At 42.6% G+C, this 27,259-nt stretch overlaps 1 protein-coding gene across 3 annotated transcripts; it reads right to left on the bottom strand.

Annotated features, from left to right (window-relative positions):
* Positions 1-494: 494 nt before the first annotated feature.
* CCNC (cyclin C) lies at positions 495-18,894 on the bottom strand. Of its 3 annotated transcripts, XM_040598196.1 has the most exons (12): positions 18,760-18,894; positions 17,902-18,008; positions 13,979-14,063; positions 13,666-13,735; positions 12,108-12,159; positions 9,230-9,285; positions 7,939-7,974; positions 6,080-6,171; positions 5,298-5,365; positions 4,933-5,012; positions 2,912-3,030; positions 495-2,249 (listed from the first exon to the last, which is right to left on the bottom strand). In XM_040598196.1, exons 1-12 carry the CDS (start codon positions 18,789-18,791, stop codon positions 2,195-2,197), a joined length of 852 nt encoding a protein of 283 aa, XP_040454130.1. In that variant the 5' UTR covers positions 18,792-18,894; the 3' UTR covers positions 495-2,194. The 3 variants fall into 3 exon arrangements, with proteins under 3 accessions (XP_040454130.1, XP_040454132.1, XP_040454133.1); XM_040598198.1 differs by lacking the exon at positions 18,760-18,894 and having other exon boundaries at positions 13,979-14,339; positions 17,902-17,962; XM_040598199.1 differs by lacking the exons at positions 13,979-14,063; positions 18,760-18,894 and having other exon boundaries at positions 17,902-18,007.
* Positions 18,895-27,259: the final 8,365 nt, after the last annotated feature.

Raw genomic sequence — 27,259 nt, 5'->3', positions numbered from 1 at the left:
TTTATGCATTCCTTTCACTTGAAATGAAGCACAGTAAAGGTATTTTTTCTCTCTGGTTGGTAGCAAAGCTGTTGAATTCACCTTATGTTCCATTTCCTGTTGTTCTAATTTACATCTTTCTTTTTAAAACCCATCATTGAATCCAGTTCCTTTGTAGCTTATTGCCTTCCACTGTTTACACTGGAATCAGAGCTGCTAAAACTATCCCCACCTCCCCAGTAGAGAAATGACTTAAGATGTTTCTATTTACCATCAAGAAGTGCCTGATATTTTAACTCTAAGGTTTACGTTGAATAAGTAATTTAGGTGTTAAGTGAAGTCTGCAAAGGTTCTTAAGCAGCAAGAAAACTTAGTCATTCCACCCAGAATTCTTCACTAATAGTGTGAAATCCCTAATTTCAAAACATTAGCTTTCTTCGCAGATTATGTGGTATATGCGAGAAGACTGATCTTTACCTCAAGAACAGCACCTGTTTAAGAACTCCACACAGTGGTCAAGTTGCATTGATTTATTTCTACTCCCCGAGTCCACATTACAAATAGCACATTTTAGACTTCAAGAAACAAAGGCAAATAGCCGAATTCCACTTCAACAATCAAATGTCTATAAAAAGGTATGGATTAAATGGCAACAAGAGTAGCAAAGACCAAAATGTATATATATCTTTTATCTCACCACAGTGGATTGGGCTTGTTTACCTACAGTTTTATGAAAATAACCTGAACAGAAATAAATGCTAGTAGCCTAATGGGCTACATACACTTCAGTTATATTTCACTGAATGACCAGACAATTACAAAGACAAGTATTTGCAAAACCTGGGTTTTTATAAGGGGTCAGTTTTTGGAACCAAGACATATCTTAAAACAAGGGGTTTTAAGATTTTCCCTCCAGTATTTCAGACCAGTGAAATGTGTTGCTTCAGAGAAAAAAAAAAGCTGAAAAATGTTACTGCACTTTATTTTATCATTCAATTTTTATACGTGGGCAAGTCAGCATTATCATTCAAAATGAAGTTGTACAGAACTTAATTTGAAACAAAGTTACCTAAAAATAAAGAAATGTGATTTAGGCCAATTCCTGACTTCAGTGGGTATCTGCCTGAGTAAGAAACACAGGATATGGCCTTCTGGTTGAAGGAATCTCATTTTCTCCAGCACATAGTTAACCAAGGAATCCCATTTCAGTTATTCTGTAGCGTTGCTCTTAACATCACAATTAAAATAATTAGCCAGCATGAAGCTCACCAAAAGCTTGATCCTCTTAAATAAATTCTCTAATGAACCACACAAATTCACACTAACAGTGAAGGCAGACTAACAGTGTATATCTTGTACAAAAAAATCCACCATAAAAATTAGCAATCATATCCAGATTTGTACTTGACTGAAATATTCCAATTGTACTATACAGTACATTTACTTTCCAAAAAAAAGAAATCCTAGTATGTTGGGGTTTTTAAATTCCTAATAATTGAAATGTTTTAGGAAAACTGCAGAATCACTGTACATATTGCACTTTTCTGGTAAGCTGGGCTATTACGCTTCATGGCAAAACTATCCAAATACATCTACTGAGTAAACCAGCATTTTTCTAATCCAAAAAAAGAAACTGAGTTTCTTTCCTGCAGCTTTCATTAAAACTGTAACAATATTCTTTGAATGCTCTTCTAGGATTTGTTTCTGAAAGACTGCTCTGTTACATGTTATAGATCCATATTCATTTTTTAAAAATCAGCAAAACTCAAGGTAATGAATAGATTTAACATAGAGTGCACTATCTTCCTTCAGTCACAAACAAAATGAAGACAACACAAGTCATTAATACAGTTACACTTGGGCTTCAGGTTTCTGTCGCTTTAAAAATAGTTCACTTCAATGGCAAGTTACAATTTTCTCAAAGCAAACAAAACCAATATTGAACTATTTGTTTTGAGTGGACAGTGTTAATCTTTTTCAGCTTGGTTTAACATTTGATTCCTTAAACTGAAAAATCTTAGTACATTTGTTCCAGCGTCAGAGAAAATGATGCGGTTTTAGAGAAAAAGCTTTCAAAATGCTTGACACAAGCTATTTATTCTTCAAGTTCTTTGTCAAAGATGATACTAAAACCTTCTGTCCATTTCATGAACACAGGAAAGATCCCAGGATGTCTTGAGTCAAAGTGGTCCATAAAGGAATTCTTTGGAATGTCTTAAGATTGGCTATAACTAGAGTTCTGGCTACCATTTGGACCCTGTTCTCCTTCACTGTTTGAAAGAAAAAAAATAAAATAAAATAAAAAGCAAACCCACATGTCTTCAAAAAGAAGCATGATATTACATTTTTATCTTTCTTTTTAATTAAAAATATGGTACTCTGAAAGTAGTAAAAACCTTTGAAGCAAAATACTTCAACATATACACAAATAGGTTGAGATATTCTGCTCATTTTCATAAAAAAAGCAAAAGTTATTCTCAGAATGCATGAATAACTTCAGTGTATCTATTTGGATAAAAATTTAAGTATATCCCCATGCAGCTGTCTGCTGAATCTACTTCTGAAGTCAACATTTCAAAGTTGACATTACATAAGCATGTGCAAAGGAATTTGCATGCGCAGATTCCCAGTGACATTTAACCACAGTAATTAAATACAACATCAAGCAGGCCTGGTTCCAACGAATCTGGCCCAGCCATGGAGCCCCACACTGCAGCTCCTATTTTCTAAGCTGTATTGATCACATTCTAATTACATTAACACTCTCCATAAAACAATGAATGTTCTGCTGCTTGCTACCTCCTAACAATCAGGCTGACTGTAATAGAAAGGTCTGCACTGTAAAAACATATACTATACCTCAAATTAAACATTTACTCATTGTTAAGCTAGTAGTCCAGTTTTTCCATATGTATTAAAGGAAATACAGTACCTGTTTGGAGGTGGTTTTGGTTTAGGCATTTTACTAAGAATAGTAGCCATCTCTTTCCTCTCATCAAAGTTCTTCCACTGCTCATACAGCTTCAGAATAACCCTGATTATTTCTAAAATCTAATTAGAAAGAAAAGAGATTCGAAGGTCAGACACAACAGTGATTTGATCTTTGTCATAGTCAGTTTAAGTATTAAACATGCCCCGAACTGAAATTAAGCAGCACAGTTTTCATACTACAAACAGAGCTGTCCCACATTTAATCTGGTCTCACAATCAACCATTTCCATTATTATTTTGATTTAACTGTGAATGGAAACCTGAACAGAATACTTTCCTTCCCATTCAACTGTATATACCACTTTTCCTCCCCTGCAAGCTAAATAGCTTTTGATTTATTTATTTTCAACTACTGCCACAGCTTATAACTATGCTACTGGGAAAATACAGACACCCAGCAGCATAATTGCAGCTAGATGACCATGGATTACCAATACAGTAACTGATGATTATCAATGTTCTGTACACGGCAGAGGCACAGCGCAGGGAAAAAACAGTTGAAAACGACATAACATTGGTCTGAATTCTTTCCTCCCAAGAAACAAAGAGCCTAGGAGTGTCTAAACACTTGTTGTTGATAATAAGAATAAGAATGTAATTGTTGACATTTCTTCTTCCACTTCTATAAGCATAAGCATTTTCTACAAGTTTGGACATCTGTCTACTGCACCTCAACTACCTTAATTTTCAATTAAATTTCTAGTGCAATAGTCTACATAAAAGGTGGATAATGTTTGGTTCATAATTTGTTTTATCATTCTCTAAATTAATAAAGTAGACGACTTCTTTTTAATACATGGTCTTGATTAAGTACTAGAACAATATATATCCTTGAAAAAAAAGTCATAGTTGGCTAAGAGGCCCATGGCATTACTGTAAAAAAATCAAGCTTAGATTGTACTGCTGGCATAAGAACCAAGACATGTAAACACTCAAACATGTTCAGTATCAAGCTTATGGTAACCTTATCTGTCAAATACAGGTTGATTCTCCTCTGCTGCCAATTTATAATCAGCCTGCTTTTACACGCATGGCAGCATAATTCACAGAGGTCTTGATGCAGCATTGCATCCACACTGTGCTTAAATTTGTAGATGAATCCTGGAATACAAATACGATGCCAGGATATCATCAGTGGTACAAAGGGCCACACTGATGGCACAGAGGGCAATGGTACATCTCATCCATAATGTGCTATTTAATTCCACTCAGTTTCAAAAAAGATAAGACTGAAAAATACGTGGAGAGTGAAACACCGTGATAAGGAATATAAGTACTAGTTTGGCTTGCTTGCTGGAGCTAAACAAAGGTTAAAGAAATCATCCTAAAAAGTAAAAGGAACTAGTGAAGATGAAGACCATTACTGCACCTCAGAACCTTATCAGTCTATGAAAGGGATTATTTGACATAGCATTTGCAATAGCAGGAAACTCAACTGAATGATCATGACGTCCCCCTGTTTAATGTTGACTGAAGTCACAGTTCTGGTCATCCTGGAAGTGTCAAGAATGTTTTACACTCTGCTATACTATGCACATTTATTGGGAGAAAATGAGAACAGTATGTAGGCACAATGCTGAAAGGCGAATCAGAAAATCACATGCACTAGAATTTAAAAGTCAAACTCATGCTGACAATCTTGAATGATGAAAAACCCTGGGAATTCTTTTTCTGGCAAAAAATGCAAAGGATATTTGGTTTCATATTTCCATCTGAAAATGGCAGCACCAGCAACACCGTGCTGTTATGCAATGGTTCTCCCTTGACTTTCAGGGCGGGGTGATAACTGAATGACCTGACATTGTCTCCCTCCCCAAGAGATCTACCTAATTTCAACAGCACCTAACATATGATCACTGAATGAAGTTCAAATCAGTACCACAGATATGTAAGACAGTAGTTCTATACCCATGACTACCGCTTCTGATCAGTCCACAAGAGGTGGCAGGAATTAAAGAGTACCTTTTCCATATCAACAGATAGCTCAGCAAACCATTGCCTTGCATCCTTCTGCTGGACAACACAGGCTACGTGTAGGCAAGCTGCAAAGATCAGGTAACATGGATGTTGAACAAAGATCCACTCTTGATACAGTCAGAAACATTCTATTTTTTTATAAACACTACACAGCTCAACAGAGAAAACTTGGGATTAATGATCTGATTTTTCTTCAAGACTTTTTAAGTCTCAAGGCAACTGTGTCAGTACTGTATGAAACACAAATTGAAGCACCTTATGAGGGCACTCGTAAGGAACGCTTGTTGGTAAGACAGTGCACAGAATACATTCATTTAAAGATGACAAGAGACATTACTTGTGTTACTTACCTAGAGCTATCATGAAAGGAGGGTACAGCAGACAAAGATCAGTTCTATATGTGTCATTCACTATCCTCCTGTATAAAAAAGAACTTGTAAGTATCGACCTATTCACCTTTAGACTATATGACTTCAAAAACTGCAGTTAATTTGTAAATAGTCAGTTTCCCAGATGGTAGAGGCAGTGAAGCTGCAGGGCAAAACAGCAAGGGAAGAGATCTCTTCCCTTATGAAAATCTCTCAAAGCCTTTCATTTTTTTCCTTTGTAGTCACAGCTGAAGTTTATCTGGAAGCACTTTTATAGTACCATAAATGTCTTTCTGCAGAGGGTGTTAACATATACCATAAAATAACAATCCATGTTTCACAAATACGTAAGGGCAAGCATAAAAGTAGTATTTTTACTGTCTTTCCATATTTGAAAAACAGTTCAAGACTGCTAACACAGCTAAAAAACTCCTACATACTGCGTCCACCTCCTACAAGATACAACAGAAAGCCAACGTTTGTAGAAACAATACTTCTACTCATGGTCACCAGTAATGTAAAAACTTGTGCTATTAGAGCTAGTCTAAAAATAAAAAATAGACCATTGCAAAGTAAAATCATTACAGGGTTAAAGACAGAACACGCTAAGTCAGGGACGTATACCTGCACAGGCTAACTAGGGCACCTTTTGTATTCAAATATGGCTAAGCCTACTTTTGGTTAACCATCTTTGAAGCATAACTGTTAGAACACTTGCTTTCTTGCTGAAAGGAGGCACTATTGTTAACCACTGTCTTCATTACCATGCGAGAGGTAGCAGCATGTCTTCTTGGCCCATATCTTGCACATATTGGAGCAAAGGTCTATAAGGGTGATATACTATCAAACAGCAGTCCTAGGAAAAATGTCAGTGGGATAAAAGTTAAGATTATAATGCAGAATGTTTTGTCAGTTCATATTAAAAACATTTGGTTCACAAGTCAATTACTGATTATTTTTTTTAAGCAGCTTTCCAACACCTAACCCTGCTCTAATGAGGACAGTGCTCTCTCCAGAATACCATTACATAGCATGGTTGCCAGTCTGTCAACGTCCTTCCCCTAAGAGACAGAGAAAGCCACATCTGCAGCACACTGAAACCTCATTTGCTTACAAACCCGTAATTCCCACTTGGAAATACAAAACACTGCCAAAAAACAGTCTGTCACTAAAGACCATACATAGAAAGCATGCCAAAATAATTGACACTGGTTTGGAAAAAAGGAAAGAAAGAAAAAAGTCCACTGCACTCAAATCCCCTCTTTTCAGGCCCAGCTTGGTGTAAACAAGAAGGAATAACCCTCGCTGAAAGCAGCCAACTGTATGGATACTATAAGGGAAAAGCTGCATTAAGTTACATGTGCTGAACACTGAAGCACAACACAGTTATTATACATACTATATATTGCATAGCATACTGGAAAAGTAAGTTAATCCCCAAAATGTAACTTCTTGTAAATGCAGTTACTTGTGATAAAACTCCTGCCTACAAAACTCAACAGTTACTGCCGTGTACAGCACCAGTATCAAGGACTAAATCTAAATGGGATATCTAAAAAAAGAGTTATAACAACTGTAGGCACAGACAAAAAAATCCCTGGATCCGACCTCCTCTGTGTCCTGTTCCCAAAACACATCCTTTCTTAGTTGCTGCCTAACTCACTAGGCTCCTCCCTGGTTTCTCTCTCCTTTTCTCGGCACTTGAGCAGAACTACTCTAGTACAGCAAGCTGGGTACCTAACCCATCCAAGTCCAACCCTAATGAATAAATTAGGCACTAAGCCCCCTGAGAAGCCTGGGTTGCATTCTTCCAACTGCCCTAGAAAACACAGCAATGGGATAGCAAGCCTTACAAAAAGCAGGTACAGCTTCTTTCTGTGGAAGTGGCTGGAAGAAAATGTCACATTGCGCTCCCTTTATCCACCAGCCTAATAGTTACAGCACCGCCTCAGGAAATGGGAGGCCCTCAGGTTTCTTCCTCACAGGACTGAAACCCACATCTCGCTTCCTAGAAGATGTCTCTAATTACCAGGTTATACATTAGCCTGAGTGGGATACTACCCACACCTTCTGCTGAAGCTGTAACGTATATGTATAGCTCCAGATTCTTCCAAGCAAGAAGAGGAGGCCATAGAAAAATACAACCCTTTATGCTCCTGACAGGCCACTCATCTGGGGAAATAAGGATACTGACTTCCTAGTCTCTGCATCAAGAGTTAAATATAGTTACCTTTCTTTTAAAAACAGAAGCCATCCTGGAAAGAGAACTTAGGCTTTACCATTCCCAGCAGCACTCTAATCACTAGGATGCAGAGCTGTACGCACTCTGCCCCCACCGCTCACAGGCTGCCCTCTTACTGTTGCTAAGTCCAGCCTCAACACAAAGAGGTGAGAATGCCCTCACTCAGCCTAGATAATAGCACAGTAATTATGGCATTCTGCTGAAAATGTAAATGTTAGACCTTCATGGACATCATTCTAAAATTGGAGTGGGAAAAAAAACAAGGCAGCATAATGTGTATTTCATAGTACAAAATTCACAATATTATTCATCAGTAAAAAGTAAACTGAGGCAACAGTATTTAAAAAAAAAGGGTAAACCACAAAAAAACCCACCACCTACCATTAATTCTAAGAGATAGAATTCACATTCTAGTATCTGCAAAGAAGTAAAATCACAGTTAAAAAGCAGCATGTTTCAGACAGTAGAAACAATTAACTGGCATTCAGTTTAACATCATGAATGCACAGGAATTCTCAACACATTTCCAACAGTGATAAATGCATTTCATCTGAAACTACAAGACCAAAGAAAAATCAAACTATTATTAGCCATTGCCTTACCACGATTATAACTTAACTCTAGTCATAGTAACAATGCATTTAAACATTTTGGATCAAGTTTACTATGAAAGACTACTTCACAAACAGTACTTCTCTGATTTATTTCAACACCTGGCAGCAGCAAATCATTCCTAGTGTATAAACATTTAACATCAATAAAGACGTTCTTTTGTAGCATTAAAGCCTCTTTATCAGGCCACTAACATGCCAAATGGCCTTTTGAAATATTTTCAGATTTAATTTCATATGAAATATTCTGTTCAATTGTAACAACTAAATCAGCTCTCATTTTCCATAGAGCTAGTGATGTACTAGTGATATCAAGGAAAAGACAGGACCGCTTTGGCTATAGGAAAGCAGTACTCTGAAATACATTTCCATTTGCCTTTATCTATAAAATAGAAGCAGCCCAGTTTTATTGCAAGGTCTTAAGATATTTTATATTCTGATGTATCATTTGGCTTTCTAGATTGGGTGAAAAGCAAATCAACAAAAAAGTAGTATTTGTCACAGTCAATCTAAAAATAATGAGATCTGTTTAACTTTCAAACACTACAGCACAGGTCAAAACTGGTTTCAAGAAAAATTACATTTCTCAGCATTGTGACTGAGAATGCCTTGCAAACCACTGGTATATCTAAATTTTAAATAATAAATAAAAATTATTTTTAAAAGGCCATTACATTTTACAGGCAAAATAAAACTGCTCATGTGTGCAAGCTTGGAAGCATCCCAGGTGCAAGGGCTATTTACCTTCCCTGGAGCAATGTATTTGTAAACAAGAAGATTCAAAAAACGCTAAATCTCTTTTTCTATCATACCATATAAAAATTATTATTTCAGTCACCCAGTCACGTCACTTCTCTTTATAGCATTCCTGTCAATGATTTAAGGAAAGGAGATTATGTAAGATTTATTACTTTAAAACTAACTTTCCCAATAGTCTATCCAAACTAATTATCAGCAACCTGACATATGAGTATGAAAATATTTTTTATCTTAATTTCCCGCTAACAATTACTTGTCTTTTAATTCCTTTGATCAAGTTGTATTTCAAACGGCATACTTACATGGTTCATCCTATAAGGAAACTCCTTCGGAAAGGCATATGAAAACCTAGTTTTCACTACAGTAAAGAGAAATCAGTATGTTAAAAATTATGTAATTAATACTTTTTACTTCTTTCCATTTCTATTAATTCATCTGTATATAGCTCTTAAAATCCACTTCGTTGCACAACTGCTTGCAGTACAAAAGGTTTGTATTTGAAAAAGAAAAGTTATAAAATTCAAGATCCTGAAAGGAAAATACACCTGAAATCCAGATTTGCACAGATACTCTGCCAGAGTCATCTGTCTGCTGCCTTGGGCACTATTAAATCTTCTGGTTAACAAGCAACTAGCTTATGGGTACCTAACTTCCCACAAGTTATCATTCACAGAGCTATCAAGCTACTGATGTCACCCCAAATGCGGTGATCTCTTCAGGATCTCAGTTTCAATGCTAAATCTAACTGGATTTTTCAAGTGGGATTTTTTACATATGCTTGATCCTTCAACATGCAAGATTTTAAACCACTAATGCAGTCTTCAAAAAGCAAGATCAATGGCAGGGCGATGGAGCTCAGCCAAGAGATCTTGCATGTCCACCATGTAAAGATTTTGGATATGCAAAAAACAGGCTCAAATGCAAAGCAAGAAGTCAATTCACCACAGTGCAGATCAATAATGTCCTAGGCACTGGTTATCAGACATTTCAAGGGTGTTTCTCTCTTTGAGACAGCTAAGCATATCATACGATTCAAGACACTTGCCTCCAAAAGAATGTTAAATACATCCTCTGTTTTCTAGCTTGTGATGATCACTGATTTAGATACCTAGTTATCTTCATCCATTTTACACAGAAAACAGGTACCAACAGCGCACTGATAAGAATTACATTAAATTGCAAAATCAGAATGATCTCGTACTAGAATGCTGAGCAAAGAAAAACTTATGTACACTTGAGATACAAATTTGAGATTTGTACAAATGAAACTTTTAAAAAATCTATTTTAAGTCCTTTTCCCCCCAAGGAAAACAGGTAATATTTAACACCCTGGAAGTCGACAATATTCCTTGTATTAATGACAGAAAGCATACTATGAACTGATACTACCTCCAGAAAGTCAGCCGTTTGCTTTGATGAAAAGATAGCATCAGCCCTCTGGACTAAAGACTTCAACAGTTAGACCTATGGTGGACTTTGCTAGAAAATTTCCTGTAGGACAGTAAGACTAGGCAATTGGCTGTAAAATTTAATCATTTCAAGAAAGAGAAGAATGAGTAAAACAGGTTTCCTAAGAAGCACGCAAACTGAAAAGATACACAGTAAAAAAATAAAGCACTTTGAGGGGGAAGATACGGAAACAAAATATTTTTCCCACAAAACAAGCTGCAGACACAACCATATGGAGCTGTGCTTTTAGTAAGCTGTGGAAACAGAGCAAAAAGCTTTTGAAGAGGTTGCCAGAAACCAATCTGAGATTATTTTCCTTACAAAAGAAGCATGTGTTACTAATTTCATGTTTCTACCTAACAAAAAGCAAACAAATCTTTTCAACTGGCCACTATTTTGCTATTACCCCTTTTGTTAGCTTTCTTTTACTTGCCTTGCCTCTTTTATTTTTTTTCCTTTTGTATGAAGACCTCCAGGAAAACCTGCTGTGTGCTACTGTAACAACCCTGGTAAAGTAAAGCCAAGTAGAATAAAAGACCCAAAAGCTAGAAAAAAGCCTGTTGTCTTTTTGTCCCCACTTCCATGAAATGCAGGGTACTTATCAGGTTAAGCGGGGCTTCTAGGTCTGAAGGAAGAATTGTGGAGGAAATCTGTGGGATTCCAAGATTTGTGATTTTCAGAAACAGCACAGCTCAGGACTAGAAGCCCAAGTAAAATCAGCTACTGCATATTTACCAAAATCCATCTAACTTTTTCACTGAGGCATCAAAACTGCCACATTTATCTGTGCTTTGAGATGCTACTGATGTAAAAATAGTAACTGTTATTGTTAAATCCAGTACTGGTCTTGGTCATGCTGGCACTGAATATGTGTTTCAGTTCCTGGTGGTGGAACTGTCATACAGCCAGCCCATGGACTGATACACTTACTGCATGTGGAGGCTACAGATGCAGCCAGTCACCTGTCCCCTCAACGGCTAAGAGGGATTTTGAAAGCACTGACCTATATTTTGAAGAGCACAGCCAGGAATTGCTTATTGAGAGCAGCTGGACCTTCTGGGTCAAATTATAGCATTCAGTTAAGGAAGCTATCACTTTAAGACCATGATGGATGAGATGCAAGTTACAGGAACTGGGAAATGTAAGGCAAGTGGGATTGAGAATAAAGTAACTACAGTGTGATTTTATTGCATTTATTTGTGAACAATATATAGGTTATTAAATGTATTTTTAGAAATAACTACCATGTGCAAAGACTGATTTTATGATGGCAGAAAAAAGGATTAAAAAAATAAGAAGTTATATAGCCTAGCAAAAATTCTGAGAACATGTACTTCCATGGAGCCATACCTTTTATAAAACAGACAAATAAACCCCTAAGTTTCCAATTCCACCTTTGAGTAGTTCAGAATTCAATTTACTACTAGAGACTGTTTATAAACCTCAGTAGTTTAATTCTATTACTTTGTTTTTATTTATGCTTGGCCTAAGTTCCAACCAGGATAAACCAAAACTAATACAGAAAGGACCCTTCTGTTTCAGTATTTAGAAAGGGAAGTTACTTATTCTAGATGGCTTTAACTGGCCCCTAGCAGTCAACATGCAAACCTCCCCATGACTTGATAAAAAGCTACCTTCTAAGAACAAGCAAATAAAAAAACTCACAAAGAAAATGTCTGAACTCCTTATAGAGATACCTAACTAAGTATAGTGAAAATCACTGATACTTACATACAGAAGTAGCAGCAGAAATCAACCTTGTATTTGAAACAACACCAAATTCCTGAAGAAAAAGAATGGTAAATAAGGTGAACCACCTGAAATATCATATATTCGCACTGTTATCCCATTAAAATAATGGCTTCTTACTAACTGGGCTTATTTATGCAGTATTTCTTTTCTTTTTTCCCCCACCCCTTTTTCTTTCCTTTTTTTTTTTTTTAGTTAAATAGGGTAAACTCTTCAGTAAATAGTTTTTCATTGATTAGTTACTTTGTTGTTTGAGTTGTGAGGAATAGTTAACATTTATGAGAGGTACTAAAGCCACAAAAGCTCAGTTGGCTAACAAGCTACATATAAAATAGACAAGAGGGCTTCAAGAAGGCATGTTGTTACTACTTTACCCACTTGGAGAGAAAACTGCCTTTAGAAATCTGTCATTAACTACCTTTTTTATTAGTTTCCATGAAGCCTTAGCTCCTTTGCTGAGACAGTCAGCAAGCTGAAAACTTCCTGTATAGTGTTCTTTTAGAGAAGTGCATACCTGAATAATTATTGCTATATCTGCCCTCTAAAGTTGCAGGAGCTTTAGCATAAGGAAGGCTGCACAGACTTGTATTTGTTCTAAAATACAAGGTGCATCTGTATATATACACTCCATGTCTGTACTTTCTTAAAGGCATAATTAATAGGCTGATAAAAAAAACACTTTCTCCAATATTCTGCATCTTTCTCCTTTCCTTCATCTCTTGAAAACACTGAAAGGTACCACAGTATTTGTACAGACAACAGCATCACATGTAGACACTGGTTTAGCAGGACTGCTTCTACCATCTACTAGGTATTTGAGTTCCTCCTGTAAAATTCATTAGTGCTGACATATCATAAATTGGCCAATTTGATTTTTTTCCATTATGCAGACACTTCTCAAACAGCCGAAAAACTTCTTGCATTACAGAGGATTAAAAGCAGCACCCAGCTGATGCTAACCCTTGTCCACAGTCAAAGTGGACTTCTAATAGTGGAGGAGTGGAGCCTTCTCACCACTATCCCTCATGGGTCAGTTCCTTCTTATTTCTCAAAGACAGTGTATAAGCTACAACATACTTTTAATTCAAGTAATGAAAGTGTGGTAAACTCTGAGGATCCCTCAGTATATGAAAGGGAAAAGGATAAAAAGGAAAAAATTGAAATTATGTTTTAAAGTTTGAGTAAACATAGATAAGGAAAAACACACCAGAAAGGAGACACTACACAATGTAAGATATAGTGTATGTAAATATGTAAACACTATCACAGTGAAACAGCTATTTAAAATACCCTTTTCAATTTTCAGACACCCCTCAGGGTTAGCAATTCAGACAAAGTAATGAAAGATCAAATACTAAATAACATGTTTGAAGGCCTTCTCCATGTCCTTTTCTTAAATGCTATAGAAATCTATACAAAAAAAGAGAAGGTTTCAACCCCCAAACCATGAAGAATGACAAAAAATTTAAAAGTCCTAAACGTTTTCTCTCTCTCTCATACATCACATAATTTTACATTAAAAAATTGTAATACTTCATACCTCTACTTTGGATGCCAAAAACACACACGTAGGAGCCATTAATACTGGATCTATACTTTTTAGGGAATATCTGAAATGTTATAACAAAATTATAATATGTTGTTTCATACATGTAGAACGATTAATCTATTAAGAGCACCACACTTCCTTTTGAAAACGCAAAGCTTAAGTTAACTTTATTAGCATAAAAGCTTTACACCATCCAGAAAACAAAAGTGGCACTGTTTTTAAGACAGAACTGCATTTTAAAAGGGCTACCAAAATGTGCCTAGCAAATGTTTTATTCTTGTACCGTCATAGTAAACAGTCCTACCTGGCATAGAATCTCTTGAAGTAGACTGTAGCAGTGGCAATAACTTGTTGTCTTAATTTAAGATGTTCACCTAAAGCCTGGATAACTTAAAAAAAAAAAATGAACAAAAGCTTGAGTTGAGTTTTTACAACAATCTGACACCAAAAAGCAAAGGACCTCAAAGCATGACTAGTGCTGGAGATTCTAAGGAGCAGCAGCACAGTCTTCTCCCTCACTTCAGGTACGTTGTTCTGGTGAGACAACATGTTGCTGCAAACCTACAGACCTGCAAGTGAAGCAGCAGCACTGCATCCTGAAGCTCGTGGACACCTTCAAAAAGGGAAAGATAACTTGACTTCACTGTGTACGAAGTGAGTATGACCTTTAAGAAGATGACAACACAAATCTCAGAAGGGTAAAGCTTGGGTATTCCATTTTTGAGCAAAACAAATTAAACACTTAAAATATAAGCCCATGGCTTTTCAGTGCCATGCAGATCGGATGGGGTTTTTTTCAAGCAACTAAAGCTGCCAACACAAACATGGTCAGTAAATTTGGCAGAGACAGCAGGTGTTAAAAAAATGACATATTTAGTCTAGGGAGAGGGGGTGGGAGACCAGAGGATGCAGTCAGCTGCTCCATCACAGTGGTCCTCTGCCAGCTGGCCAAGAAACAACCCTGGTGTCATCTGTGCAGGTAGCTCTTGTTTGGCCTCCCAGGCAAAGGAAAGGTGCCAAGCAAATTAGATGCATCAAGCTGGGATTAAGAGCAAGGGTTGGATACAGAGAACGGCACAGTGAAACATAAGGTTGTTACTTGTTATTTTTCCCATACTTCTTCATGGCCATTACTCTGAGCAAGGCTCAGCTGTGTTAAGACTCCCTCTTCTTTTTCACATCCCTCACCGGAAAAGTCCAAAGCAATAATTTAAAATACACTTAAGTATATATTTAAAATACGCACGGCAAGATCGAGACAGCAACCACCAATGGGAAAAGCAAACAATTCTGTTATCAAGCATCGCTAAATTCCTACTCTCTACTTAAGCAAGCAAGTCCAGATTTTTTTCCTTGTACTCTTATCCCATATCCCTTGGGAACAGTCAGAGTACACCCTACTCTCACTTTTCATTAACATCACAGCATTTTAAAAAACACAAATATCAAGGACATTGTTGGCTAGGAAAGGGCTGAACATAGGAGGAGAAAACCACCCTGAACAGCACTGGTGATTGGTAACTTTTTTGTTTCCCACAGGAAAAAATAACTAATCTGTCACCCACTATGATTACCCAAAGCCACATTTAGTCCCTGTCCATGTCATACCACTCTTTTCCTGAAGAGAAGAATGGCAAACTGAGACTAGTTTGCCAGTGACAGTAGCACAAGCAATACTGCCAGAAAGGAGGTTAAGCCTGGCATGCAATGTCTGTACAAATGTTAAAACATTTATCAACATACCTTGAGAGGTTTGAAAGGATTTTTCCCTTTGATTTGACTATGGGGCTACAAAGCTGTCCTACTACTAGGGCATCAGAAAAATTCAAATATTAAGCTAAACAGAATTCTCCAAATATGTTTCTTACTCCCATGGGATTTTCAGAACAGTTAGGCCATCTGCTGTCAGAGAAAAATCAAGTGCAGTTTAGGGAAAAAAATGGACAAGAGCCTAGAGAGACTTAATGAAATGGAAGCTTGTATATGCTGGGACAAAGTCCAATACTTGCAATTAATTTTTTAAATATTTTATAATTATTAAATACAATTAAATTTATAATTATATAAATAATAAACTATATAAATATTAATAAATATAAAAATATAAATATAAAATTGTTATATAAAATATACATTTATAAATAAATATAATTAGTTATTAGAATATAACTATTGCATTATTTATTTCCTTGTGTTTACAAAAAAAAGTGGTTTCAGTGGCTTTTTTTAAAATCAAAATTGTTTCAAATCTGGTATATTGAGTAGCCTGTAACACAAACATTACAGCTTCTGCCCTAAACTACAAAGGGAAATCAATTAATGCACTTTTTAATCAAAAACTGTATTAAGACTCGGTGATCCAAAGAGAGAAATGAACATCAATTTCCTTTTTTTGAACTATTTTAGAAGATGATAGTTTTCCTTCTCTACAGTATTCTAAGTAGTCGCACATGGCCATACAGCCAGTTGGTGATCTGCTGCACTTGTTTTCCAATGAGGAGGCAGCAGGAAATGGCCTCTCTCCAGGCAATTTTTGGGCTGCTTTAAGGAACAACCATCTCCTGGGCAGACACATGCTAAATGTGACAAGCTGTGGCTGAGACTCGTATTCCTACCCAGGTAATGCACGAGGTAGGAGCAAAGAAAGGGAGGCTCTATAAACTCAAAGCAGGGTCCCTCTTCAGAGGCAGGTGATGATACAACATGTACCAAGGGTTTGAACATGGCAAGCTCTGCCCAAGCTCCCACCAGTACAGTACACAGTCCCACCTGACTGTCCTCCCCATGAAGATGCCTCTCTTTGCTACAGAAGGGCTGAACGCCCTGCAGCACTCTCTCCTCCAGGGTAGGCCACGTCCTTACACACACAAGGGTGATACTGGCAGAGCTGTTCTCCAGCTGCCACATGTCACACACTGTACCTTCAGGGGAGACAAGGAGTGCCAAGGAAAAGAAGCCTGAGAACCACAAACTGAAACCACCCTGTCTACTTTATAAATCCTTATTTACTCAAGAAAAATACTGAAGTGGAACATTTATTAAAAAAGCCTATTTCATAATTCAAATTAACACTACCGAAAATTAGCATACAAATACAGATTTAGAAATATCAGAATCCCATCTTCTCTTTTTGCATTATGAACTATGACACTTTGTTTTAAACTCAAGGAATTTCAGGAATTGATCAAATAGGTAAATCATTGCTAGCTTGATTTCCTGGTGCCAAATAAGCAATAACACAGGTGTATCCACAGCAATCACATATGTAGCATATCCAGTTATTACAAAAATAGCTAAGCTAAGGGAGACGCTGGGATAAAGATCTTCCACAGATATCATTCCAGCACTGACATAAATTCTTCCGGAGACCTTGGGAAAGTCATTTAACTTCTCTGTCTGGCCAGACAGCTGAAAAAATAAGCATTCTGTACTTTAAAGGACTGCTGTGAAAACTGTTTAAAGAGCTGCCTGCAAACAAATTACTACTCTAAGAATATTTTTTGCTTAGGGAGATTTTTTTTAAATGCTAAACAATTACACAGAAAAGAGTTTAAGTGCCTGCGTAAACTGATACTCTCCGATGCAACTATTCATATGGTTAAATGCTTTGCAGGATCAAGTAAGTCTTAGATAACTTCACAGACAAGCCCCAAACTCTTTGGGGGAACAGGCTGCCTGCCAACAGCTATTAAAAACTTGTAGACAATCTGAGAGCCACCCGGTGCTGAGGAATCAGTCACGAGGCAAGACACAGGCCGTGGCGCAGGTCTTAAAGAATGTAACTGAACACAGATAAGTTTCCAAGCTTTGCAGTTTAATGGGCCTGCACAGGTCAGCTCCAATACTTACCACAGCCTAAGAGCCCACCTAGTCTGAGTATCAGTGCTTGACACTGAGCCTTTAATATGCTAGCTTAGCAGTTTCTGCTCACTTCTCCTCCTTTTGGTAAGAACTTCTTGAAGATAAGAAAGTGTACTACGTTTTGTTCCATCACAGGTTAAAACGTTGTATCTACTGCTAACATGTCTGTAAGTTCTCCTGAAATTGCGTTAACACAACTAATAGATGACAATGTTATTGATATTGCAGCTCATTGTTAAAACAGGTTGTGAAAGTATATGTAATACTCGTGAAAACATTACATTCTCTAAGCAATTCAACCTTGCATTTAAACATGGCAGATACCGTACAGATTCTGTGGCAGAAATAAAAATAAAACAGTTTTACCATTAGTAAAAAATATCTGTAGTTTCCAATATTCTTCTTCAGTCAGAAATTTCAAGTCTTTCTGGCGTTCCTTCAATAGATCTTGTTTATCCAAAATCCACTGTAAACTGAAGGGAAAAAAATTTCAACAACTTTGCCAACATGAGACAAAGTCGCCTGTACAAACAGGCCACCGACTAAGGCTGGGGGCTAAAGGGCTAATGACCGTTAACCAAGCCACATAACAAGCTTCACAAGCAGCGCTCACTAGGGCTTTCGAAGTTAAGACATCCGAAAAACCAGCACCCGGCAGAGGCTGCGGCCGGCCTGTGCTGGCAGGAACCGCGGCAGCTGCGCAGGCCCGCGGCACCGCCGCACGCCAGCAGGGCCTCCGCTGCACCGAGCCCGCCGCCGGCACCCCTGTGCGCCTCGACGCCCTCAGCACCAAGGCTCTTAACACAGCACAGCCTCGGCTGCCACCGCTGGGGATACGCACAGCACAGCCCTGGGACCGCCACTGCCCGCACCCGGCCGCCTGAGCCCACCGGGCCGCGACCCCGCTCCCGGCGCGCTCGAGCACTTCCGAAGCCACGGCGGGGCGAGGCCGGCGGGCACGGCGGCAGCGGGAGAACGGCGCGGCTCCGGCTGCTCTCGCCCTCCAGCCCGGCTCCCGCCGGGGCCCCGCGGTGGGCAGGCCCCGCCGCCGCGGCGAGACGCGGCCCAGCACCGCGCCGCTGCCCTCGCCCCCGCCGGGCCTCCCACCGGAGCCTTGGCCCGCTCCCCCGGCCCGGCCCCGCCGCCCGCCCCGGCAATGAATGGACAAAGCGCGGCGGCGGCCCGTTGCCCCCTGGCCCCCCACCCCGCGGCCGCGGCACCCACTAGTGCGAGCTCTGCCAGAAGTTCCCGGCCATGGGGAGGAGAGGAGAGGGGAGGAGGCGCCCGGGCCCGCGATGCCCCGGCCCCGCCGCGCCAGCGCTGCCGCCCCCGCGCCGGCAGCAGGAAGGAGGCGGCCGCCGCCGCCCCGCGCCCGCCGCTGCCGCCGGCCGGCAACATGCGGCACTGGGAACCGTTCCCCTGCGCGCGGGTTCCGCCGGCCCTGCCAGGCCCCGCAGGTCCGGCTGGGGGCAGCTGACAGCGGCCCGGTGCCGTGGCCCAGCTGCCGCGTTCTGACGGCCCCCACAGGGGCTGCCGGAGCCCCGCCGCCGCGGGCCGTGGGAGCCGCTTGGGGTCCCGCCGCCTGAGAAGGGCGCCCTGCGCCCCGCTGCCCTCAGAGGCACGGGGCGGCCTGGGCCATGAGGGACCGCCGGAGACCGTTCAGGCCAACCGAAGAGGCACCTGCCACCAGACCAGGGACTAGGCTGCTCAAAGGCACGTCCACCCTGATGGGACATCCACAGCTTCTCTGGGCAACCTCCTGCACTGTCTCACCACCCTCATCATAAACAATTTCTTGCTTATGTCCAGTCTAAACCAGCCCTCTTTCAGCATAAAACCGCTGCTGTCTAAATTTGGTACCAGTCTGCTCACAATAAGGCCCCAATTGGCACCACTGGCTGGTGGTCCCAAAAAGACCACTTATTTGTCTCACACTGTCTCCACCTCACTTTAAATTTATGTTACCATTCCCAAGGTGTCAGGGCTCAGCTTGCTCTGTGCTGGAGTGTTCCACATTGGAGACAGCCCCTGGAGGTAATTTTTGAAGTTTCACAGTAAGAACCTGAGTCTAAATCTTTTGGAGCTTTCTATTCATGCTTTTCCCTGCGGTGGCATACAAAATGCTCACAACTCTCGGCTTCTGAGTGGGATCTGAGACGTATTAACCCACGTACTGCTGGAAAGGGTACATCAAGGCAGGAGCCGTGGGTCCCCGTGCCTGCCCTGCTGCTGGGATGCAGCGCTCCTGTCAGTGTGCACAAGGAGGGAGGGAGGGATGGTGCCTTCATTTCCTCAAGCAGCACTGTCACTATCCTGAGTTTTGCAGCGAGATCAGTAAAAAAGGATGTATTTAAAAAGTCTGAAGGGGTCTGACTGACACTAGCTGTCGCCTCCCAGGTGAGCAAACCTGCCTGGCTTTTGGCAGGGCTGGGAGTGTACGGCCACCAACAAGGGACCCTGAGCAAGGCTGCTGGGACTGAAGCAGTTAGGGGACAAGTATCCACATTCCTATCAACTCTAGCTAAAATCCTCTCTGCATTTTGGGAGAGGGCTCATTAATGCCATTTAGCAGCATGTAGCAGTGCCCGACAGCCCTTGGGGCTGAGATGGGCCCTGGGCTGTGGGCAGGGTGAGGAGAGCCGCAGGGGGTGGGCAGGGACAGCCAGGGCTGTGGGTGCCCTCGGGACCCTGGCACATCGTGATGGTGTATGGTGCGCCAGCACAGATGCACTAAAAGGGACCTCTTTGTTCCATGAGATTTAATATTTCACCCAACCATGTTTGCATTAAAGCTGCTGTCTAAATCAAGCTTTTGCCCTTTATTGCCTTTGCTTTCCTAAACAGTTTCCTAGTTTGCTAATGAACTAAAAATGTTAAAGAGATGAAACTCATGGGGTCTTGAAGGCAAGCTCTGCCTATGTTCAGTGGTGCCAGAAGTTACATTCATCTCTTCCCCTCCCCTGTCCTCCACATAGACCATACACAAAATTGTGGATTAAGTAAGTCAGTCCTGAGTGCGTTGCCCATTTCCACACCTACTCCAAAATCTACAGTCTGACTTGGTTACCTCTAATGAGGACTCTTCTGTGACAGAACCTAGATCAAGGCGTTATTTCCTTCCCCACCCAGAGACATACATGTGTTCTTACACCTGAATGTGTGTGTGTACTCATCCCTCCTGCAAGCCCAGTTTTCAGGCCTGAATGTAGGCAGGAAGGGGAAGGCTGCCTGGACACAAGACGGACAGCAGCTGGCAGCAGCAGTGGGAAAACTGCAGCTCTCATCCCTTGCCCATTCCATCATGAACCCAGGCTGGGGTTCAGACCCATCCCTGCACCCACAAAAGTCAGAAGAGTGTCTGTCAGCAGTCACCGTGGAAGCAAGAAGCACTCCCACAGGGCGGATCCTCAGTGAGTTGAAGTAACTCCTGGTTTATCTTACTGGGAAGGTTGTGCTTGGTGCAAATGGTTGGCAAGACCTGTGAGCAGGAGGGGTATTTTTTGTATGGTCTGGAAAAAACTATTTGTTCTAAAATTTAAGGATGCCTGTCCATCTGCATGCAGCATACTGTTCAAAGAGCAGCCTGCTGGCTCCCTAGGGGTTCTCCTCACAATGGGCAAATTCTCTACATCTCTGCCCACCACTTCAAACACCTCCCTCAGCTTCATCAGCCTGAACTGAGAGGCTGTCTGCAGAGCAAGAAGTAAATATCCTGCAAGGCAGCCAACACCACCATCACCAAAAAGCAAGGAAATGACCCCATTCAGCAAAACTTAACATAGGAACTTTCTACATATTCAGTGAGCAAATTATCGAGAATCTAATTAATGTAATTCTGGGTCTCTTTTGGGATATTCTTATATTCATACATCTATATGAATATATTTGGCATTGTGTTAGGCAAAGATGAGCCTAGAGGTATAGCAGGTGTGTATACATACACATATACATATTTGTGTAGAGGAACTTGAATGCTATCTTGATTTTGTCATGACAGAGGTGGTCTGTAAATGACCCTCCCTCTCCCTCCAGCATACGAGGTGTTTTATTTGGGCTTTGCTTTGAAACTGGCAGGGGCTAAGGACTGGAAACAGTAAACCAAGAATTTCTGGGTGGCAGGAGCAGTGAAAAACACCCAATGGTTGTCCTTAGACTGACCAAGTACACTTGAAAGGCATTTCAGACCCAGTCCCACAGGACTCTGCAGTGGTCTGTTGCTGATGGTGTAGCCAAGATGCTGGAGATGTTTAGGGAACTATAAAGTGGAGAGGGAAGATACACAGGATAAGATGGTGGTTTTAAACGGTTTTGCTGGCAGAGTGAGACACCTTTCTTCGACATGTCAGAGTCTAACACTGCTTATAAGTAGAAATTTGAGGGTGGGGATGAGGTAGGGGAGAAAGAATTTGCATACCCTGGCTGTGTTTCCTTCACTTCTTCCTTCTCAGTGCAAGGAGACATGATGGAGACCACAGGTTGAGTTTCTGTGGGATTTATATGGAGGCACTCTGACCTTTCTCCAAAAAGCCATCCAGACCTTGCAGAACTTGCTGAGCATGTGCCAACTCAAAGAAGAAAGCCCTTATTCCACTATTTCAATGTCAAAGCTACAAAGAGGGGAACCAGCTTGCTAGCACATGCCTTTGGACCGCAGCCACCCACAATTGCATCACACCCAGCACAGCACCCAGGAGCCAGCAGAGAAGCTGCTGTACAACCAAGAAGCCTGTCATTCCCTCACTGAACATACTACAGCAACCAAAATAGCAGCAGGCCTTGTGTTCCTGCTTATCACATCAAGCAGGAGTCTCTTTGTTTCATCATCCTTCTCTACCTGCCCTCTTGCCTTTTTCTTCCTCTGCTTTGGTACCTGTGTTTTGTTACCTCATGTTGGCAATTTGGGCTTCTGCATGCTGCAGCGTGGCAGGAAACAATTAGTAGGGACTGGGCAGGAGGCTGCCATAGCTATGATAAATACTGCTGCTCTGCTGCACACTGGGCACAGGGGACAGCTCCACTTGCCCTGCACGTGGCACCAAAGGGGCTGTCTAGCGCTGCTGGAATGGGAGCACTTGGCACTGCAGGGTCCTGCCAGCCCCACTCCCAGACTGTCCTTTTCCCAGCAGGATAGGCCTCCCATTGCATGACCCATTTCACAGCACTGTAGCAGACCACACCAGTACTAGAGCTATGGAGGATGAATCCCTCCCTGCCCCACAGACCCAGGGACAGACAGAAGCAAAGACCCCCCCTGGGACACACATTGCTCTGCTCAGCCACCCTCCTGGTGCCCTACAAAGGGACATCCTGTCATGCTGGAGATCCTTCCAGCAGCATGGCACCCAGGGGTCTCCCAGAGCCTTGGAGGGTCCTTCCCAGCACTGCAGTATCCCTGGAGCAAAGGGGCAGAGGATTCTCTTGACTGGGGCATGCTGGGGATTCCCATCGGTAGGCCAGGAGTCCTGCGGCTGGTGTGGAGCCATGGGGCAATGTTACACTGTGCAGGGGGGACTGATGGCAATGTATGGTTTCCCACGTTCCTTGGAGGATGTGGATGCCGCTGTGGCTCCATCTCCCTGGAGGCCCAGCTGGGAGGTGCTTTCCTGGGCAGGGGCATGGCAAGGGGCAGACAGGACAGATCTTTTTCTCCTTGACATTGCTTTGCAGCCTTTCCTTTCCAGGAGCTGTGTGGAGGATCGCTTTATTTACCATGTCCTCTCTGTGTGTTTCTGTCAAACAGGCAAACAAAGATTTCATGAAACAGATGTGCAGTGCTGCTGTGTGTGCAAATGTCTCATGCTCAGCCTCGGACCTGGCTGCTGCTCTGAGGGACATCCAGATATAGGATGAAAAAATTGCAGCCAAGAACCTGCAGGTAAAATTATCCTTTGTCATATTTGTGAGACAAAATTATCTGTCAGCTCTCATTGATCTCTTCCCCCTCTGCCCCCCTAATAAAACCCGTCACAAACATATTGAGTATACTTAGTAGTCCATCGCTACATATAAATATACACAGGATAGTTGAATAGATTCTTTTTTTCTTTTTTTTTTTTCAAAATAAATGCTTCTTCCAATCCATGTGTTATGAACAACATGTAAAATGATGGAAGAACAATGAACATTCAGGTTTTTGTACATGGGTTCTCCTCCACAATTCCAAATACAACATTTTCCTTTAGCCCTTTCCCTTATTTGCACACAAAAAATAGTCTCTACTAAGAATCTCAGGGTTTTCACATGTTTACATATTCATCTAGTAATTGAAAACAGTATGTATCTTCTCACAGATCTGATGATAAGCATTCCTGTTTGGCCTCTTCTGTATAATATCCCCTCAGGAAATGAATGAGTGGTACAAAACCAGATTTCCTGACTTTAATCAAGCTTCCACAAAACACGCCAAGAATGTGAGACGTTTCAGGGAAGGAACAAGGAAAAGAAGTGTAAGTGGAATTGAAAACCCCTTCTAGCTTATGTTATGTCACTTCTAATGGAAGCCTTTTTTATGATTTCACTAAGTTAGGTAATGTGACAGTTGTCTGATATTTTTCCCAGTAATGGTGGTCTTTTAGGCTATATTTTGCAATGAGGGAGGTGGATGGAATGAGTGGTGACTCTGGACATGACCCCATGTCAAACCAGTAGGAAGTATCCACAAATAATGTTTGTACATACAAAATAAAAATTCAGCTGCTCAGTTATGCATGTAAGGATCCTGATGTTCTTGATTGACAATTTCAGGGGCAAAGGATTTGTATTGGAGAATTTTTTATTTGAAGCACCATTAGCCCCCTCCCAACACACACACACACAAAAACTCTTGCAAAGGCAACCATTTACATTTTACGTAGAAGACATTCAGGATAATTGCATTAGATGAGGGAAAGACTTTAAAATAATGATGATCCAGTTTACAACATGAGGATTAATAATAAGAGATGGGGGTGTTTAATAAAAGCATCAGCTCTGTTGTGAGAACTCCTTGGTGATGGTAGCTGGTTCAGAAAGATGAGCCGTCTCCCTACCAACCTGCACTTAAAATAATTCTTAAAAATCGCCAGCACTCCCACACAGTAGCCTGCTATTTCAAAGGGTTTTTCTTTCTGGGTCACAGACACTCTGGCATTTAACCCCACCTCCTCTCAGTAAAACACACAGCAAGAACGGACACAGGACAGAGTATCAAATCAGTGTTCTGTTGGTTTGATTCTTTTTTTCCCTCTGGTCAGCTGGAAATGCTCAGGGTTTCCGTGCAGCGTGTGGCCCTGGCCCCGGAGTGTGGGGCTGGATCCCGAGCAGCACACGCGGTCCAGGCTGAGCCGGGGGTCAAACTGTCCTTCAGGCCCTGGGAGCCACCTGCAGTCCAGACACCGGGTGGCCCCTCGCTCACATGGGGCATGTGTCCCATCAGGAAGGGCTTTACCTCCTGGAAAGACCAAGTTCCCGGGGTGGAGTGCAACCCCCCTGAAAGGGTGTTTTGCGCATTGCCCCTCCTCTGCCCCCTCAGATCCAGTGCCTGGGCAGAGTCACGGCTTCTCCTGTCCCTGTGTTGGTGCTGCAGTAGGACGGTGGCTCCGCTGGGGACCTCCGCCGGGACACGAGGAGGGGGCTGAAGGTTTCTGAGATAGCCTGCACCTGGCGGGGAGAGTTTGCCTCTTCTACTTCTTCGCAAACGTTCAGTTAAACATTAAGCTGTTGTGGGCGATGAAAGGCGTCCTGAGAAGCCAGGAGGCCGCCTAAGGCTACCGCCCAGCTCAGGGCAAGAGCCCTCTCTACCTGCCTCCGCACCCCTGGGTGGCCCGGGGGACCCCCCCGCACCCTAAACGCCTTCTGAAGAAAGCGAACCTGCCCCGAGCTGTCGGGTTTTGTGCTGAGCTCTTGGCCCCTCCGGAGGAAAGGATGCTGCCGTACCATGGAAACGGCTCGCGGTCCCCAGCAGGGCATCGGGGATGCTCTGGTGCCACCCCAGGCTTGCACAGGGGCTTTCCCCACGGCCCCAGGACCTCTCCTTCCTTCCTCCTTATTCCTCCACGTTTTCACTCAAAAACCTGCGTCTGCCCCCTCAGGAGCAGCTCCTCCGCCTTCAGCCCGAGCCTCCCGCGTTTGCAGACCTGTTGTGTCGCCTTTATTAACTCGGATGAGGTTAGGAACACGTATTTTCCTGCTTGACTCGGTCCCCTGGGACCTCGGGAGCTGGGTTTTCTGCACGAGTTCGCGAAGGTATTGGGTAACCTTGAGGCAACCCGGCCGGCGGGAGGGGGCTGCGGCTCCCCGGTGCGCACGGCGGAGCCTGGCCCGAGGAGAACCGCCCCCCTTCCTCGACAAGCCCCTGACATTACCGGAGAGAAATGAGCGGAAAACAGAGAAGTGAGTTAATTAGTTGCATCTTCGCCGGATCACGCTTGAGAGACGCTTTTCCGAGGGGAGGCTTTGCTGCCTCGCTCTATCTGGTAGCAAACGGTTTCTCTCCGACCCAGAAGCTCGGAGGGGGGTTCTGAAACTATGTAGGTGATGAAAATCTATATAGCCGAGGAGACAAAATATATCACAGCCGTGTTATGCATTTATGTGTCTATATTCCCCTGGACATGTTTCATATGCGTGCATACACATGCACATCTGTACGCTCATCTTTCCCAGTCGGGTTTGCGGGCTCCCAAAGGGAGTTTGACAAACTGCCGACTTCTCGCCCCAGGTTTCAACCGCCTCCAACACAACCCGCCCCTGGGACCGGCTCGGCGGGGCAGCGGGACGGGGGTGCCGCAGCCTGCCCCCCGCCCCCCAGTCCTCAGCCGCTCCGCGCAAGCCTGCGCGGCCGCGCTGCAGGCCCCGCGGGTCCAAGCCCGCTTCTCCCTCCGGCGGGCAGGCTGCAGGGGGGCGCCGATAAGGCTGATATTCATCAGAACTGAAGGACCACAGAGAGCGGGGTTCGCTGTGACCACTGGCACAACGGAGAGGGGTGACAGCTTCAGGTGTGCCATGATGAAAACCCAGATATTTTCCCTCCTGGGAAATCATCCCAGGGGACAAGCATATTTTTCTCTCTCAGAATTAAAAGAAAAGTCGTTGGGGTATTTTTTTGTTTGTTTGGGTTGGGGGTGTATGGGTGTGGTTGGTTTTTTGTGGGTTTTGTTTTGGTTTTTTTTCCCTTTGCAAGGTACAGTACTAGTGGAAAATCTCAGCACACCGGCTACGGGATGCCAAGGCTGTAGGACGGGACAGCTCTTTTCAAATAAAAGCTGCCTAGGGTTGCAGGGGCTTTCTGTGGAGCGGGCAGGGCAGCAGCGCTCAGTCCGCAAGCCGGGGCGGGGCAGCGGGTGCGGACAGCTTGGTGCGGCTTTGGGAGCTTAGTGCCGGGGGGTGCGGGCACCTCGGGGGCTGGCCTGGGTCTCAAATTCCCGAGGAAAAGCTGCCTGGAAGGCTCATAAGGGATGTCTGAGAGTCGGTAATTCCCTCCACATGAGACTGCGTTTGTTGCGAGTCCAATTCCGCACCCATCCGAGAGCAGTTTCCGTACCCGGGGGCAAGCCCTGAAGCCCGGGGGACTGCTCTGGCTAACACGGGCTGTTGAAAACCTCTTCTCAGCGGTAGCTGAGTGTGCACACTCAGTTTTTTCTTCAAATACCTCGAGAGACGGGTTTAAACACAATGATGGCAAGTCACCATTCTCAGGCAGAAAGACCTATACGGTGGGCATCATGATTTAGCTTTAAAAACCGTG

Source organism: Falco naumanni, chromosome 6 (assembly GCF_017639655.2).
Source record: "Falco naumanni isolate bFalNau1 chromosome 6, bFalNau1.pat, whole genome shotgun sequence".
Taxonomy (NCBI): Eukaryota; Metazoa; Chordata; class Aves; order Falconiformes; family Falconidae; genus Falco; species Falco naumanni.
The sequence above is the reverse complement of the archived record's forward strand: the minus strand, read 5'-3'. Positions and strand labels throughout refer to the sequence as shown.

Coding starts and splice junctions, on each gene's coding strand:
- CCNC (XM_040598196.1), bottom strand. CDS start 18,791: ATGGCCGGGAACTTCTGGCAGAGCTCGCACTA. Junction 12,160..13,665: donor TTTTGGCATCCAAAGTAGAG/GTATGAAGTATT, acceptor CTTTTTCTTCAG/GAATTTGGTGTTGTTTCAAA. Junction 3,031..4,932: donor TATCTGTTGATATGGAAAAG/GTACTCTTTAAT, acceptor CTTTCTAATTAG/ATTTTAGAAATAATCAGGGT.